The sequence below is a fragment of the Amaranthus tricolor genome, chromosome 13 (assembly GCF_026212465.1).
Source record: "Amaranthus tricolor cultivar Red isolate AtriRed21 chromosome 13, ASM2621246v1, whole genome shotgun sequence".
NCBI classification, from domain to species: domain Eukaryota; kingdom Viridiplantae; phylum Streptophyta; class Magnoliopsida; order Caryophyllales; family Amaranthaceae; genus Amaranthus; species Amaranthus tricolor.
In genome coordinates, this window is record NC_080059.1 from 10,938,765 (window position 1) to 10,957,826 (window position 19,062).

At 34.4% G+C, this 19,062-nt stretch overlaps 1 protein-coding gene across 5 annotated transcripts; it reads right to left on the reverse strand.

Annotated features, from left to right (window-relative positions):
• Positions 1 to 483: 483 nt before the first annotated feature.
• Positions 484 to 15,031, reverse strand: LOC130797805 (disease resistance protein RPM1-like). Of its 5 annotated transcripts, XM_057660571.1 has the most exons (6): positions 14,899 to 15,015; positions 9,256 to 9,558; positions 4,345 to 5,351; positions 3,471 to 4,069; positions 2,174 to 3,353; positions 494 to 1,766 (listed from the first exon to the last, which is right to left on the reverse strand). In XM_057660571.1, the coding sequence occupies exons 3-5, from the start codon at positions 5,295 to 5,297 to the stop codon at positions 2,176 to 2,178; spliced, it is 2,730 nt and encodes a 909-aa protein (XP_057516554.1). In that variant the 5' UTR covers positions 5,298 to 5,351; positions 9,256 to 9,558; positions 14,899 to 15,015; the 3' UTR covers positions 494 to 1,766; positions 2,174 to 2,175. The 5 variants fall into 5 exon arrangements, with proteins under 5 accessions (XP_057516551.1, XP_057516555.1, XP_057516554.1 ...); XM_057660572.1 differs by lacking the exon at positions 9,256 to 9,558 and having other exon boundaries at positions 490 to 1,756; positions 14,899 to 15,031; XM_057660570.1 differs by lacking the exon at positions 9,256 to 9,558 and having other exon boundaries at positions 4,345 to 5,370; positions 14,899 to 15,017.
• Positions 15,032 to 19,062: the final 4,031 nt, after the last annotated feature.

The window sequence follows — 19,062 nt, forward strand, 5'->3', positions numbered from 1 at the left end:
AAGAAATACTCCCACAATTTTAACCTAATTACTATTGCTCAACATAAGAAATTTGCAAACGTAAACCCTAATTTCCAAATTTATCTCCTCAAGAAAATTTCAATCACTCCAGAAAGTAGAAACAAACAACTGCTTGTCGTATATAGGGATGGCAATGGGTCGGACTCGGCTCGAATTGTACATACTCCGACTTTGCTCCGGATTTTAGTCGAACTTTTTTTTTCAGTCCACCTCCACTCGGAGTCGGATTATGCATACTCCAAGTTTGCCTCGACTCGGACTCTCGGACCTCCAACGGAGTTGGATACGGAGTCGGATTATTATCAAACTTTATCGTTGTGATATAGTACTAATGATTTAAAACATACGAAGTTAACAAAATATATTTTTCAAATACAATTTAACAAAAAAATATGTACGTTGAATTCAAGTTTAACATGAGAAATATTCCTAATACTACAATTTACAAAATTTTCTCGCATTTTGATTTGGTGTATTTTATTTCTCTTGATCTGATTTGTCGTATTTTGATTGATTGATCTAAATAAAAATACTAAGTAGTTTTTCAAAATCGAAAATTACAATTAGTATGAGAGAGAGCTTGAATTAGTCACGTCTAGAGTTTTAAAGGAAACAAAATATTGGATTAAAAGTCAAATTCAAAGTCGGATTTCCTTCAGGATCGGAGTCAGATCGGAGTGTCGGATTTTTAATAAAGTCCAACTCCGGTCCGTCTCTAACTCGGATTCGGATCGTGAAGTCGGATAACCTTTTCCTCGGACTCAAATCGGATTATTTTCCTCGGATCAAGTCGGACTAGAGTCGAATTCGGACTGAATTGCCATCCCTAGTCGTATATCACTCAAAATTAATTTTGAACTGTAGCAATCCCTCTTTCCACTCCTTTCATTTATCCAAGTAAGAGCTTGCAGCTTCTGAATTTGATTGTCTCTACCATCATTTTGATTTCAGGTAATAAGTAATTTCCAAGAATTTTTTAATCAAGCTTTTGGAGTTAAAACTTGGACATTGTTCTAAGATAAAATTAGTATTCATTTCAAGGCTTGAATTAGTGACGATTTTGTTTTGTAAAATTTGATATAAATTCCACAAGTCGGCAAGGATCATTTGATATATGCACCTCTTCTGTGCGCCAACCTGCAGAGGTTTATAGAAGACTACGAGAATTCGGTTATGGAATACCATTGGGTGGTGAGAGGGTGCGTCCATATGACGGCTATTCAAGTGATCGAACAAAACACATACAAGTGTATCGCCATTTTACTTGAGAAAAAGTACTAGAAGGAGCGATGCAGTTATTTTATTTACCCACACAACATAAATCTTGCCTTCTGCTCAGTTCACTGATCTTTTAAGCAAATTAGGTATGTCCTTGGGACGTCTTAGTTTTGAGGGGGTGTTGAGAATATGGCTGATATAGATACATCAGGTGTATTTTTCCCACCTCCAACTTGGTGTGTTCTTTCTCTTTGCTCTTGGATTTTGATAAACTTGCTAATATTACTTTGTTGTTGTTCTTTGATCCCCATAATTGAAAAAAAAAATGTATTTTAATGATCTGATACAAAAATCTAGTAACAATATAATAAATAATAATAATATGTTCAATGTATAAACGTTTATGAATTGCTGGGAGTGTGATGAATGTTATTAGCCTAGCCTTGGGAAGCTTGATATACTTCATGTTGGCATAGGATATTATATGTTCCCTCTGATCTGATTTTCACGCAATTTCCTGTATTGGTCTGAACACAATAATTAGCACACTATAAATAAGATGAGCTAACATATCTTCTTTTCCATGACAAACACGAGAGTCCTTTAGAATTAGGAAACATTGCATAAAACATATCCAATTTCAAATATTGTATTTGTTGGGATGAACTTTGAACTTAGTTTTCATCTAATAGACTTTTACCTGATGGTGACCTGAACATTAGGTCACTTGCTCACGTGGTTGTACAAGTGACCCCTTAATCTGACATGGTAATGCACATGTCACCCTTCTATGACGTGACTATACATGCAGCACAAGTGGTTTGATGTTCATGTCACCAACAGGTAAAAACCAACTAAAGTTCAAAGTTCAGCCCGTTACACGCAATTTTTCTTAGAATTATAAGCAAAATATATTTAGAGGGAGTACACTTACATTTAAATTTCTTTGAGAACTTTTTGTATTTGATCTGGGATCTCGATATCTTTCAATGTTGGGCAATCATGATATTCAGCTTTTTGAAGTTCACACAAAGCGTTAACTCCAGCCTTTATGATTTTCAAATTGTGCAATTGTTGGATGCGCAAAACGTGTAGTTTCCTGAATCCCCTGTAACCAAAATCTAATACCTTACCATCATAAGTGTTATCTAGTTCAAGCACTAGCAAATCTTTCGTAGTTTTTAGCGTTCCCAATGGATCTTTTTTCAATTGCGAGTTCTTTAACTTTATTCTTACTAAATGAGCGAGGTTACCTATCCATATTGGCAACTCATTATCCTTCAAACGCCCCACTAAGTAAAGACGTTCCAGAAATTGAGGAGGATTTTTTACATTCTGTAGGTTCAGAACATCGTCATCCTTCTCCATGGTTATGCTCAATGATCGAAGCTCGGTCATGTTTTCCAAAGCCACGTAAAAGGTTTCTGCGAGGCTTGCCTTCAGTTTCGCAATACCCAGCCTTCGCAATTGCGTTAATTCACACAAGTCCGTAACTAAATGGTCTGCACTGCCATCAACAAACACAAGCTTTTGGAGCTCCTTGAAGTTGTGTAACGTCTTCTCTTTGATTTTCACGGGTACCTTGTTTATATCTTCATAGCGGCCTGCTAGAAGATGTCGCAGCTTGTGAAGACGTTTTATTTCTTCTGGTAATTCCATAACGGAAGTTTGCTTCAGATCTAAAGTTTGCAGGTTCCAAAGTCCGCCTATAGTGTTTGGAAGTTGCTTAACTGCGGTGTTCCTCAAGCATAGATAACGTAAGTTGTGTAGATTTCCTACTACTATTGGGATTTCAGTAAACTCGGCCTTTTGAAGGTCAAGGACTTTTAATCGAAAGGCAGAATCCTGGAGTGGCACTGGCCATACAATTGGAAACTTCTCAGGATGAGCAAACGAAAGAATAGAACGAACATTAGAAGAAATGACGGTGTCTTGGAGATCACTGTGAACTGATAACCTTCGGCATTGACTATTTGTACTAAACATGTTTTGTGGCAGTACTTGACAAAAACGTAGATCAGCCAATTTCGGGAGCATTATATGTTGCCACATATTAGGAACTCGAAATTTCCTTCTTCTTCCTGTTTCGTCGCTCTCCAAAAGACGAAGCATACCTATTACATACATAATATGTTCGATCATATTAGGAATGTAAGGCAAGTAGCAAAGAAATACAAGTTCATATTAGGTGTAAGGAACGAATGAACTATTACAAGTTAAAGAAATCATACCTCTTTCAACAAGTTCGTTGAGATATTCTTCAGCGGCTTCTTCCACAGTGTTGTGTTCTTTAGCTTGAACAAAACCCTCAGCAATCCATAGACGAGCAATAGTCATTCTATCTAATTTGGAACCTTTAGGAAACATGCACAAATACAAGAAACAAGGCTTGAGATGATAAGGCATCTCATAGTAGCTTGAGAGTAGAAATCTCTTGGCCCTTGGCGAAAGAGGATTGATTTGAAAATCATGATACAACTCAATCCACTTCTGGGTAGTTGAGAACACTTCCCCTACTCTCTCAATTAAGAAGGGTAAACCATCGCATTCCTCCACAATTGTATCCTTTAAGCTTTCTAGCTTCCAAGGGCATTTTTCTTGGTTACCAAAAGTCTTTTTATTGAACAGAATTTCCGCATCTTCTTTAGACAAAGCTTGCAAGCCGTGGACTTCTCCATGGAAAGATGAAGTCTTCCAATAATTAGCGATGCCTTCACTCTTTGTGGTTATCAATAATCTACCACCGTTGCTGATACTCGGTATGAAAGCTGCCTTTATGATCCTTGACAACTCTCCTTTATCCGAGACATTGTCAATAACCACCAAGTACCTGTAGATGTATAGAAATATGCATTAAAAAGTTTTCCAATGCAAATCTTAGCACAAGGCCTACCTAGGCTATGGTCCGGATCATTGGATTAAAAATCCTATTAATGTTTAATTATGTATATAAAAAAATAGCCGAGTTAATTCAGTACACATATAGAAGTGAGTGTTCGACTCACCCTATACTAGTATACTGGATTCACCCATGCTTCTTATCAGATTCATAAATATATGGAGTAGCCAGGTCGAAGCTATTTTGTGTATTTACTTATATATTACCTATCAGAGGCATGGTTTTCTATGAGGTAAGTCCTCAAACGATCAGTGATTACCACCTCGTTGTTCTCCAAATTTTGCACATCTTGCACAGATATAGGATTAACTAAGGAAGTTTTTCTTGATTTTGAACAGTTAATGAATTGCTTAAACAAGCACTTAAGTAGATCGACTCGCTTATAAGGTTTGGTTGCTGTGGTCCAAGCATAGCATGAGAAATACTTCCTTACTTCCTCATCTTCATATACTTTCCGAGCAAGAGTTGTCTTTCCTACACCAGGCGGACCCCAAACTGCAAGCACAAATTGTCCTTTGTCATACTTAATCTTCTCCAAATCTAACTTGTGTATTATTTCCTTCTTTCGCTCATTAAATCCCACAAGTTCTTCTTCGTCCTTATAGAGTGGTCGATATCCAGGGTCGTGCAATTTCTTTCTTCGACCATTTTCCTCCTCCATCTCATCCTCGGAATCTGACTCTCGCACCTGAGTGCAAATCAGGTCCTCGTAGTTTTTTCCATTTCCTTTTAGTTTGTCCATTGCGTTCTTAATCCTCACAATCTTGCAAGCAAGCCCATGTTTACCTTTGAAACCTACAACAGCTGTGTTACTACCATGTAACAACTCCCGAATACCCATGATGCACCCATTATTGTTCTCTTCGTATTGATTGTTGTATTGCTGCTGACCTAGTATCTTGTAGTCGTCTAAGACATCCTCGACCATAAACACCAATCCTCTTAACTCTCCAACGCGTTTCTTTGTTCGATCATCTGCTTTATCCACTCTTTCTTCTGTTTTTTTGAGGAAATCTTTAGCAATTTCCATTTCATTTTTAATGCCATCAACTAGCTCTGGAACACTCAAGATTTTTTGAGTCTCTGTCTTAATGATTGGAGCAACCTTTTCTAACAGAAAGTTTAGCAACTTTTCTGGTATTGGTATTGCTAGAGCCATTGTGTATGGGTAGTTTTACAACTTCTTTTTGCTAGTGTAACCTTGTAACTTTCCCTACGAGTATAAAAAGCGGCTGAATTTAATCAACAAAATTATGTTACTACAACTTTCTGTCAGCAGTATATACTAATAATATGTATTTGACAATTGAAAATATAAAAATCATAAGTGACCAATTTGAATTAGTGGTTTCTCGTTTGATTATTGGTATCAAATAGTGATTATAGATATACAAAATGGAAGCAACCCCAATTTAATTCAATTGTCAACCTGACTGTTGGGAAATAAAAATAACCAAATATGTAGCTGAAACTGAGTTTCCCCAACTAACATGATTCAAACGGCATAAACGTCGACCTGAAAGAGTTTAATAAATGTTTGGATTACTAAAACCAGTGTGGACTTGAATTACTGTAACTCGAACCCTTATTAAGTCTAGAGTCAATCTAATTGACCCCGAGTTAAACCAACTGAAAACCTGAGCTTAACTAACATTTGTAACCCTAACCGAATTCACTAGCATTATTTTTGGATAAAAACTTTGGAGGGAAAAGAAAGAAAAGGAAGAAAAAGGAGGAAAGGAAGGGAAGAGAACTGGTAGGAAGTAACTCTTGTTTGTTTAGGAGAGAAGGGAAGGTAAAGAAAGAAAAATGAGAGTTTTTCTTTTAAATTTTTCTAATATTGGAAAGATTGATAACTCAATAAAAATCATTCAACCAATCTCTAGGTGGTGTCATAACATAACTGATGTTTTGAGTTGTGGCCTTAATAGGTTGTGATTTAGGTGGTGTCCACTTGGATGACTGATGTTTTGGGTGGTGTGCGCGTGGATGAATGATGTGGTGGTGGTCTAGATGAGGGTGGCTTGATAGGTAGTCAAGTCAAGGTGGTCGGAGAGGATAGGGCTGGGCTCATGTCTTTCTTTAGCTGGGGTGGTAAGGCACGGTGTAGGAAATGAAGGATTGCACAAGCCTCTTCATGTGCTTGAGGGAATCAACAACCAAAAGACAGACAAAACAAACAAAGCACCAGCTAGCTATACATCAAGCAGACTGGCAACCAGGGGCCCAAGAGGCAGCACCTGCTGCACACAAAAGCACCAGAACAACTGCCACATAATGCACAATGAACAGAAATCCAACAGAGATGCACAGCAAACCCCTGCTATAAGAGAACAATCCGCCCAGAAGAAACACCAGAAGACAGACCTGAAATCAGAGCTCACCAAACAACCAGAAGCAAGCCTTTATAGGATGAATATGCCCACTACCAAAGATTGAATTGTTTCTTTGGTACCATATGCCCACTAACAAGAACCTATGATTATCCAACTCATATTCAAAATAATGACCTGAAGCCCAAACTCAAAATAACCCGATCTAAAGTTAACCCAAAATTAAAAAATAACTAGACCTATAAGTTAAACCAAAATTAAAAATGATCCGACCTATAGTCCAACCCAGGGGCGGACTTAGGTAGGGAATTTTAAAAATGAATTTTAAACTCAGAATTTCTGATTCTGAAGGAAATGTGACTAAGCAAACAACTCAACCTTATCTCCTTATTCCTTAAAACCCTAAAACTTTCACCGATAGATTTCTTCCATTTCCTCCGCAAACCCCAACCCAATTTAGAGACAATCTTGCGTAAATTCTGATTTATTGCGCCTGATTTTCCTTATTCGACTTTGATATTGATTCTTAGCTCTATAATATTGTTTTATTGCTTCTAATGGGATTAAGTTATTTGACTTTAAAAGACTGGTAATGTTGCTGCAATTTATTTGAATTCCATATTGAAGAACTGTTATGTTTGATTTATTTGCGTTTAGTTTTGTGGAGATTTCTGAGTTTTTTTTTTTTAATTTTTAGATTTAATATGCAAAATAAAAAGCAATTGAAGAAATCTTTTGCTGTTTAATTACATAAAAATGCCTGAAAAGAAAGCAGGGTCACCATCTGCACCTCTAAAGAAGCTAATAAGCACATCCGGGACGAAACCCACATCATTTGTATTACCATATCAAACCCTCGTTTAAGGGATCATTATTTGATAGGAAAAAAGTTTGGTAAAGGTTAATTTGGTACAACATATTTGTGTACTGAGGAATCAGGCAATAATCTTTATGCTTGTAAATCAATACCCAAAAGAAAACTTGTGTAAAGAAGTAATGGATGTTTGGCGAGAAATTCAAAGAATGCATCATTTATTAAAACATCCAAACTTAAGTGGACTTATGAAGATTTCAGTTTTCCTGCGTTTGGTTATGGTTTATGTGTAGGTGTGCCCGTGAAAAACTATGATCAGCATTCGAGGAGGGAAGAAAAACGACAACCTATATTCAAAAAGGAGGACAGCTGAAGAGTCTCTTGGATTGAGAAAGATCCTCAAAATAATAGATTCTTGCATCTTACTATACAAGCTTAATCCTTAATCATAAAATTAGAAAAGTCACTATAGTGAAAGTTGCTGCAATTGTTGAGAAAATCAAGTGCTTATATCCAAATTCAAAAATAGGTTTAAATTTAATTATAATCCCTTATCTAGTGTTAATAATAATAAATGTTTAGATAGTCATTGTCGTCTTACACTCACTGTCTTACTTGTGTGTTGTGTTACTGAATGTTCATTGCAAAATATTGTGAATAAAAGTTAAAGTTTCACACTATTGCAATTTTTATTCAAGGTGTTTAGATATGCTGATCTAGACCTCTTGTTGAAAAAGTTTTCTCTGTCATATTTGTGCAAGTTTTTTCTTATAATTTGCTTTCTCTTATATTGTTTTTGTAAATGTCATTTGTGTTAGTTAATCCAATTAAATATATAATATGCGTATAATAATTGTAGGATGTCTTAACAAATTGAGAAGAGTTGGATAACTAAACCAAGAAATACTGAAGATTATAATATATGGAGGATTTGATTCTCAATGTTAGTATTGATGCTATTATACACGATTTCAATATATGAAAACTTGGCGAGAACAATTGTAATTCATTCTTTATTTTGTTACTTTTATTTCATTTTGTTGGAAATTTTTGTAAATTTGAACGTTATTATGTGAGGATATTCAACTCCATTAATCTTGTGGGTTGCCACCATTTGAGGTGGGGATGATGTTAATTGATCACTTTATATTACCTTGACTTTAGCTTGAGATTATTGTATTTCTACATATCATTTTGCAAAAAAATTTTAGTTGTTAGTTTTACCAATGAACCTCCGCTATAATTTCGTTCATTTGTTGGTGCCCCTAGGACTTTAAACTCAAGATCCACCATTGGTCCCACTCGATTTAACCTAGAAGAGAACCAACATGGAACCCACACCGTATTGACCTGGCCCAATATATAAATCCAAAACAACTTTAGCTCGATCTGAAACTGAATCTCATTGTGTATATCTTTCACTCAACATAGAGCCATACTCTAATATTTACCCGTAACCTAAACAACCCGAATTAAATTGCTAACATCACCCAATAAAACTTTAATTTATAGAATTCGAACACAATAAAGCCAACCCAAAAGCCCCCGACAGAGTAACCGAATTTAGCGTTCTAGTGTTGACAAGCATGATCTATTCCTAAATAAGAGCTCTAGGATCAATTTATATATTTTATTATTTGAATATTACATTGATAATATTATTGGTCATCTTTGTTAGAAATTAGGAAACAAATCAGGAGACAAATCAATTGATGCTAGAAATCAGGAAACAAATCATTCAAGAATATTCATTTAGGGGAATAACTAATATTGCAATATTGTTTATTTTAGGCAATAATGAGATTTTCCCTTGTATATATACAATTGAATAGAGATCAGATAAGAGAATGAATTACAGTGATTAAACCCAAAAAAACTTGTTTTATTCTTGAAATCATGGTATTAGAGGCAGAACGTTTCTGAGGAAGAAACAGTTCAAAGCGGCTTCATCATTTATTGGAAAAACTTACCTGACTGAAAATGGAGTCTGATTCCAAATCAGTTATTACACCAGATCAACCAATAACCATGGGGCAGTTATTGCAACTGTTCTCACAGTTAAACACCAACAAACCACCCAATGAAACCATAGCCAATACCCCCTCTTTTTCGATATTTGAGAAGTTGAACCATCAAAACTACACCAAATGGTCTGGGCTGATGTACTTGGCCATTAGTGGTCGTGGTCGGCTCAATCACATCATCGCTGAACCACCATCACCAAAGGGCCTAGAGTACAGCCAATGGGCCAAGCAAGATTCAATAGCCAACTCCTGGATAATCGAAAGCATAGAGCCGGATTTGGTAAAACAATTCCTTGATTTTCCGACAGTAAGGATAGAAACTATATACAACAGTGGCAGTGATGGGCTATAAATTTTCGATCTCATAGTCAAAACAAACAAGATTGAACAAGGCACAGACATAATCGAAAAATACTACAGTAAACTCATAGCGCTTTGGAAGGAGATAGATAGGAGGCAGCCTAATCCCATGAAGGACCCTGAGGATATTATCACTTACAATCGATTAATTCAACAAAATCGATTGTATCAATTTTTGGCTGGGATTAATGAAACTTTCGATAAGGACAGACGAGATCTACTCCTCCAAAATCCACTACCCACAGTGGAGGAAGCATATGCAAGTATCCGGCGGGAGATAATGAGAAGAGCCGTTATGATAAAAGAGCCCTTATCGGATTTTGAATCATCGGGCACCGGAGGAGTATTTAACGTTAAAGGGAGATCAGAAAAACTTTACCGACAAGATGATAAAAGCCATGTACGGTGCACCCACTGTGGAGGAACAAGGCATACCAAACACGAGTGCTTTAAGATCGGGGGGTACCCAGATTGGTGGCCCGACACCAAGAAGAGAGGAGCATAGATAAACAGCCGATTCTCTGATCAACCCAAATTCGGACGAGCAGCCATGGGAGTAAGTTTGGAAGAAAAAGCCGATGAAGCAAAGGAGGAAACAGCCATGGACGGCGCTACAGATAACAGAGAGACAGAAACCCAATCTCTCTCAAAAAGAGATTAAGGGTTTGAAAGGATAGGAGGAAATGGGCCGTTTGTTTCCTCAAAGGAAAGGGGGTATGATGCTCCCTTTAAAAGGGTGGAAGGCTACGTGAAGCCCCATGATCCACACAGCCACATTCCTTTTAATTCTGATATTTGTGCTTTATTTGCTTCTAATAATGGATGGATTTTTTATTGTGGAGCCACAGACACCATGTCCTATGACCCGGAAGATTTTTTAACTCATGTTAGACCCCGGAAAAATCTCATTAAAACTGCTAATGGGGAAGAGATCAAAGTCAAGGGAGTTGGAACAATTTATTTTTCGAATAATATAAAACTAAAATAATTGCTTATTTGTTCCCGAACTCTCACATAAACTCTTGTCAGTTAGCCAACTTACAAGAGATCTTGATTGTATTGTTCTTATGAAACCTGGCTGTTGTCTCGTGCAGGATGCTCAGACGGAAAAAATTATTGGACGTGGTATTGAGAAAGGCGGACTGTACTACTTGGAGAAGACGGTTTACAAAGGCAAGGCAGTTCTTGCTCACGAGTCAAAGGAACGACGATTGTGGACTTGGCATCGGAGACTTGGACATCCATCTATAGGGTATCTAGAGAAACTTTTTCCTACTTTAGCTAGGTTGAACTTAGATTTTAAATGTGAGACATGTATCCTTGCAAAAACTCATAAACATTCATATTCTAATAGTATGAGTAAAACCAGTTTGCCTTTTATGCTTATTCATTCTGATGTATGGGGCCCAGCTCCTGAAACAGGAATACATGATTTCTCATATTATATTATTTTTATTGATGACTGTACTCGATGAGCTAGATTTAGTTCCTTAAACATAAATCTGAGGTTTATAGAGTTTTCGTTGAATTTTATAATATGATTTGTACCCAGTTCCAATCAAAACCTCGTATCTTAAGGACAGATAACGGCAGAGAATATGTGAATTCTCATTTTCATCAATTCATCACTAGTAACGGCCTAATCCATCAAACCTCTTGTCCGGACACCCCCAACAAAACGGTGTGCCTGAGAGGAAAAACAGAACCTTACTAGAGATGACTCGTGCTATTATGCTTGAATCACATGTTCCCACCTACCTCTGGTCCGAAGCCATAGCCGCAGCTAACCATCTCACCAATAGACTCCCCACAAAAGCTTTAAACTACAAAACTCCCTTGGAGGCTCTCCAAGTGTTCCAACCCATGCCTTCCTCACATTCCCTACCTCCTAGAATCTTTGGATGTATAGTCTATGTTCACTGTTCCAGACGGGTATGCAATAAATTAGAACCTCGAGCAGTTAAGTGTGTGTTTGTAGGGTATGGGAGAAATCAGAAGGGGTATAGGTGTTATAATCCCTCAGACCGAAGGATATATACCACCATGGATTGTGAGTTTTTTGAGTCTGAATTCTACTACAACCATCTTCGATGTCAGGAGGAGAAGAAAGATGACGATCTCAGATAGCTAACTGGTTCATGGATATCAAATCTTGACCAAAATGAGCAAGTAGGCGGCGCTAGAACTGACTTATCCAGTTGTACAGTCCACACCACAAACAATATTGTCTGAGCATCAGGTGAGTAACTTAGTTAATGAACATGAGTCTCTTGATACTAATATTGTTAATGTTCCAACTGATGGGCTTGTGGAAGCAGAAGAGGAAGAGACAGGTGAAAATCATTGTCAGAATTATGTTCTTCCACCCCGTACCACACGAGGTGTCCCTTCTAAGAGATATGATTCGCATTTTGAGTCAAGGAGATCGAGATATCCGATTGAACAAACTGGTAAAGGGAATTTGTCATTGAGTGCTATGGCATTCATGCGGCCCTACATAGAACCGAGCTCCCCAACAGTGTTGAAAAAGCCCTAAAATATGATCACTGGAGGAGAGCTATGCAGGAGGAAATTAACGCATTGCGGAAAAATGGCACATGGGAAAAGTATATGCTACCAGAGAAGAAGAAAGTTGTTGGGTGTAAATGGATATTCACGATAAAATATAAAGCAGACGACACCATAGAAAGATACAAGGCCCGATTGGTAGCTAAAGGTTATACTCAGACTTATGGTGTTGACTACTCGGAAACCTTTTCCCCAGTAGCAAAACTTGATACGATAAGAGTCTTATTTTTGGTGGCAGCAAACTTAGACTGGCCCCTTCATCAGCTCGATGTAAAAAATGTCTTTCTTCACGGAAAACTCAAAGAAGAGGTATACATGCAGGCCCCACCGGGTTTCACTACAGAATTCGCAGATAATGAAGGGTGTAGATTAAAGAAAGCATTGTATGGATTAAACCAGTCACCCAGAGCATGGTTCGGAAAATTTACGTCTGCAATGAGGAGATTTGGATACAGCCAGAGCAACTCTGATCACACCCTGTTTCTAAAGAGAAGAGGAGGAAAGATAACTTGTCTCATAATTTATGTTGATGATATGATTATCACTGGAGATGGCAAGGAAGAGATTGAGGCCCTCAAGAACAAATTGTTTCAAGAGTTCGAATTGAAAGATCTAGGGATACTCAAATATTTCTTAGGGATTGAAGTCCTAAGATCCAATCGAGGCATCTTCATATCTCAGAAGAAATATGTTCTAGATCTATTAGCAGAAGCAGGTATGCTAAATTGTAAACCCATTAAGACACCAATGATGATAAACCATGGGTTGCAGATGCTTGAAGGAGGAGAACCTACTAATTGTATGCAGCATCAACGATTGGTAGGAAAACTGATATACCTAGTTCATACGAGACCAGACATTGCTTACGCAGTTGGAGTGGTTAGTCGATTCATGCACAGACCACAGGTTCAATGGAAGCAGTAATTAGAATCTTGAGATACTTGAAAGGATCCCCAGGGAGAAGGATCTTATACCAAAAGAATGGTCATCTAAATCTCATTGCTTATACAGACGCAAATTGGGCGGGTGACAGAGATGATAGAAAATCAACATCAGGTTACTTCACTCTGGTAGGTGGAAACCTTGTAACCTGAAGGAGCAAGAAACAAAAGGTTGTTGCTTTGTCTTGTGCTGAAGCAGAATTCCGAGGAGTAGTAAAGGGGATAGCTGAAATATTATGGCTCAGGAAGCTACTAACAGAACTTGGGTACTAAGAGCTGCGAACTGTATTGTGATAATCAAGCGGCCATTAACATATCCGAAAATCCAGTACAACATGATCGCACAAAACATGTGGAAGTTGATAGACATTTCATAAAAGAGAAATTGGAAGCAGAGATTATCAAACATTCTCATGTACGTTCAGAAGATCAACTAGCAGATATCCTTACAAAAGCAGTAGGAGCTCAGATCTTTGAAGAAGTGTTGTGCAAGTTGAGTGTCGGTGACCATACGACCCAATTTGAGGGGGAGCGTTAGAAATCAGGAAACAAATCAGGAGACAAATCAATTGATGCTAGAAATCAGGAAACAAATCATTCAAGAATATTCATTTAGGGGAATAACTAATATTGCAATATTGTTTATTTTAGGCAATAATGAGATTTTCCCTTGTATATATACAATTGAATAGAGATCAGATAAGAGAATGAATTAAAGTGATTAAACCCAAAAAAAACGTGTTTTATTCTTGAAATCAATCTCAATTATAGTTTGATTAAGGCTGATTGACAAAATACTGCAACGGAAATTTTTTTTTTTTAAAAGTGCATATATTTTTTTATTCCACAGACTAAAGCTTACATTTCAACAAGAAAGATCATATAGCAAAGATCATAAAAGTAGTAAATAACCAGTAGTTAATGCATTATTGTGTTTGTAGAAAAATCAAACTCAGAAAAATGTCTTTATACGGGAAAGCGATCAGGAATTTAGTTTGCCGTTTATTTTATTTGTAAAATTAAATCAAACAAAATTTAAATTAATAGTTGGTTTTTCAATTCAAATAAAAACCAAATTTGTGTTATAATATTAAATCAAGTCAAACAAATTCGTTTAAATTGAATCAGAAAATCAAATTTAGTGTTAAAACATATTTAATGACCTGATATTAAGCTGACCTTGTAATTGAATCTAATTTAACTTAAAAAATAGACAGATAATTATGTAAAAACTAGACACAATTTTCCATTTTTAACCGATTCGAAACACTTGATCCAAAACTAATTCGATAATCCAAATGAACACATATTATGATAACGAATAAAAAAAATATAAAGTTATAGAAGTAGCAAAGAATGAAAAAATAAAACTAAAATTGTTTATTAAATACTAATTTTTTCTCGTAATTAGATTTTTTTTTTAGTATTCCATTATTTATACTAAAGTGAAGGTGAGCTCACATTTTGAAGTTTTCGATTTTCGATCTTAGACTAAAACCTAGTTTAAACTAAAATATTTTGGATCTAAATTATAAATAGTCCAAACCTATTCCGATTTGAATTACTTGGTTTATAGTAGTAGTTTTTATTCAAATAACATTTACACTTAAAAACTTAAAAGTGATACTTGTTGGTTGCTTGATAAGATTTGATTCCATGTTTGCAGAACAAAAACAGCAAGAAATACCAGGAAATTAGCAGAAAAAAAAAAAAGAAATACCTGAGAGTTTGATTTTCAGTGATGATAATTACATCTTCAGGTGAGCTGACAGAATAAAAAGAGGAGCTTTTATGGAGAGAATGGTGAAATGATGGAAGAGAGTTTGCCTATACCTTCTAAATTCTAATGAAGTTGGATGGGTCCACCTATTTAAATTACAATAAACTGCTAATTAATTAGAAAATATTAGTCAATAGCGGTTATTTGTAAATAACTATAAAAAGACAAAAATAAAATTAATAAAATAATTAAATTAAAAAAAAACAAAATTATGAAAATGATGGACTTATGATATAGTACCGTATACCAGTGATTTACAATTGATATAAATCGCGGTTATTCACCTAGCAAAGCTCCTAATTAATTATGAAAATTTTAAATAGAGTTAAAATGTATGGATGAAATTTAAAAAAATAGTAAACCATTGTTTAAGAATAAAAATGATGTAAAATAAGTGGAACGAACAAAAATAACAATTAATGCAAAATGAGTGGAACAGGGCGAGTTGGTTGGTTCCACCATGGCCCTATGTGGAAAATAGATCTATTGACTCTGATTATTGGCTGGTTTTATTAAAAATTATGGCTTATATTTCATTTTTCATAATCATTTATGAAATTATTAATTTTTTTAATTTAGTTTGCATTATTTTTCATTTTAGAGTATTGCACATACTTCGTAGCATTTCCATATTTGAAAATTGATTTACCATATTTTTTAAATGAGCTACATGGTAGCATCGAACTTTCATGAAACGCCAATGATAGCACTTTTGTAAGATTTTTCCACATGAAAACATTCAGTTTATGCCTTATCTAACTGTCGTAGAATTTTCCGTTATATTCTTGTCAATTTCCGTTTGATTCACCATTTTGACGTTTCTACCCTTATTAAGTGTTGGTTCTTGTCTTTATAATTTACCCTAAACATTTGAGAGCGTTGATGAAAACAGTGAATTAAATGTCAATATGGTGAATTAAACATTTAAGAGCATAAAAATGATTTAAGGCAAATTATAAAGATAACAACCAACACTTAATAAGGGTAGATTCATTAAAATGGTAAATTAAATGGAGAATGACAAGAATCTAACGAAAAATGTTACAGCAATCAGATAAGGCATAAATTGGATGCTATCACGTGAAATTTTTTTACAAAAGTGCTACCACTAGTGTTTCATGAAAGTTCGATGTTACCATGTAGAATTTCCCTTTTGAAATTTCATCCATATTGTATCACTCTTTAATCGCAATTTAATGTCTCTCTTCATTTATTACAAAATATTCTTTTTTCTTAAAACAACTCATTTCCCTTTTGATATTAATTAAAGGAGACAGAGTAGTACTCCTCTTTTCCGACTAAGGATGCACACGATCCGATTTGGTCTGATTTGACACTGAAATCAAATAAAAACCAAAAATTTCAATGTCAAAAATTTTCTAGATTAGCCCTTTTAAATCACCAGACCAACCCTTCTACAATGATCTGGTCGGATCTAGTCTATGATATTTTATCTTTTATATTCTAAATTAATATATGTTTATGCAAATATTTTGTACCTACAATCACCAAATATAATACTCTAATTTATAAATAGTTGATTACGTCTATATCATTCAACTATATATTACTATGATTTTCGGTCAAACTACGGTTTTGCAGTTTGCTCTAGTCTGAAAAATGGAAAACAGAGACCAGACCAAAACCGTAAAGTTTTTTGAAAAAAAAAACTGGACCAGATCGTTAAGGCGGTAGATCAAACTAAAACTACAATTTGGTTCGATTTGGTTTGCTGTGTAGACTAAACTTTATTCAGCCCTAGTTTTGGTCTTGTATCTTTATTTACTTGACATGTAGACTAATAAATTATGTATATCGGATTAAAGTAATGGAATATTTAGAAATCAAATATACTTCTATAATATAGAGAATAAAAATAGTGGATGAACACAATTAAAATGAAAATGAGACAAATTATTTATAATTTCTTTTGTAGTGTTGTAATTTCATTCGCTTAATTTCTCATAAACAAAACCTTCTTTTTTAACATAGATATTCTACTCTCACACCCACCATTATCGGTCCACGGTTAATCTCCTTTCAATCTCCTCTTGCTAAAATTCAATACTTTTTGGTAGGAAGCTTTATCTTAATCTCAGCCCATGCCTTCGTGTAGATAACGGATCGAATTCATGAAAGCTAATTTAATTACTTTACTTTGTTCAAATTACCTCGCAATAAAGAACATAATGGAGTATATGAAGTTGCACGTATTAACACTAACAATATTACTTTCTCGAACCGAATTATTTACACTGTTCACTCATTTTTCTTAATTTGTGATTAATATTTAATTTATAAGTTAAAACATAATCAAATAAGATCTTGTTTAATTCGTCTCAATGCAAACATTAATAATATTAAATTTTTATAATTATTTTTTATATATAATTAGAGATACTAAGAATTAAATTAGTACATTAAACTGCGTGAAAAAAAAAAATATTACAAATATTTAATAACGAAGAAAGTATAAAATTAACCTAATAGAAAGGCTAAATAAGATAAACAAATGCAAAAATTTGGCTCTAAACAATAATAAAGTGTAGTATATCATGAATCACTACACCTAGGCTCGAGAAGTGCAACACATGACTGAGTAGTGCCTCCATGAGAATTAATTTTTGTTTTTTTTATAGGGTGTGACTAAGTTTTATTAAGTTGGTTATCATCAAATCACTGCTTGCTATCCTCTTTTATCTAGATTTGGGATTGACAATAAACGACAAACACTCATATATAGAATTATTGTTAAAAATAAAAGATATAAAATGCGTAAAAAAAATAATAAACGATGCTAAATAGGTGGAAGGGATGAAATATCAAACATACAAGAGTCAATAATGCATGCTAGAAACGAGAAATTTAAATATTAAGGGTTTTTTGGTATATTTATTTTGGTGGAAAGGGAAAGAAAGACAAAAAGAGAGTCATGGTGAAAAGGAAACTAATTGTGTTACTTAAAAAAATTATTTGGTTTAGATAATTAATGGACGCAAATCCTTCTATTTATTGTTGTCAAAAGAATATTCATGAGCTTTTTCAATTAAGGGAGACGATAAGCTTTTATTTCTACTAGTTCATAAAGAGTTTCAAAGTAACAGATTTCAATACTCTATAATAACCATTTCATTATTATCCTTATCAAACAAATAAATAAAAAAATATTCATTAATTATTTTCGTTACCCACTTGAAATTTTTTTAATGTGAGACAAGTTTAATACTCGCATGGTTGCCTTTTAAATACTTTTACTAGTAAGTATTTGTCATCATACCATAATGCGTCGCAACTTGCAAGATAAAATATGTAATAGGTAGCGAGGATAACTTGTCAAGCCGAGTGATGCTCCTTTCTATTGCACCTTTGTTTTGTACTATTTATTTTTGTTTAAGAATGTGATTTTAATTGTTGTATCTATAATTTATTATTTTGTCCTATTCTTTTTTATTGTCCTATTTAAATTAAAGATAAATATTAAACAATAAAGGGAACCATAAGAAATAATGATTCCAATATGATAGTTAAGTACTTATATTATTCCATCATATTTGCTATTATTGTCTTATTTATTTTTTGAACAATATTTATTAAACTCTTAATTTGTGTTTTATTCTTAATCTATAAGTTAAAAAATAGTCAAATGAGATTTTTTAATTTGCTTTAATGTAAATTTTATTAATATCAATTTGTTATAAATTTTACTTAAACACAATTACATATATCCTGAATTGAAATAGTACCTTGACAAATATATCAAAATCAAATGGGATAATATTAGTAAATACTTATTACTCGCTCCTATTCGCTTTATTTGTCCCATTTGATTTTTCAACACTATTCATCAATCGCTCTTATTATGTGATTTGTTCTTAATCTATAAGTTATAACATAATCATGTGGGATCTTGTTTAATTCGTCTTGTTGTAAATTTTATTAATATCAACTTTTTATAATTTTTTTTTCAGGTTTAATGAAAATTTTTTTCTTATTCCCAAAAGCTTTTTATAATTTTTTTATCAAGCACAATTAGTGACATTTAAGATTGAAAAAACACATTGATAAATGTGCCAAAGCTAAATAGGACAAGTAAAAAGAATAGAA

Excerpts from the sequence above, each read along its gene's own strand:
- LOC130797805 (XM_057660568.1), bottom strand. The coding sequence starts at position 5,297 with ATGGCTCTAGCAATACCAATACCAGAAAAGTTGCTAAACTTTCTGTTA. Across the intron at positions 4,070-4,344 it reads GAAAACCATGCCTCTGATAG|GTACTTGGTGGTTATTGACA; the intron begins GTAATATATAAG and ends ATACATCTACAG. Across the intron at positions 3,354-3,470 it reads CAACGAACTTGTTGAAAGAG|GTATGCTTCGTCTTTTGGAG; the intron begins GTATGATTTCTT and ends TGTATGTAATAG.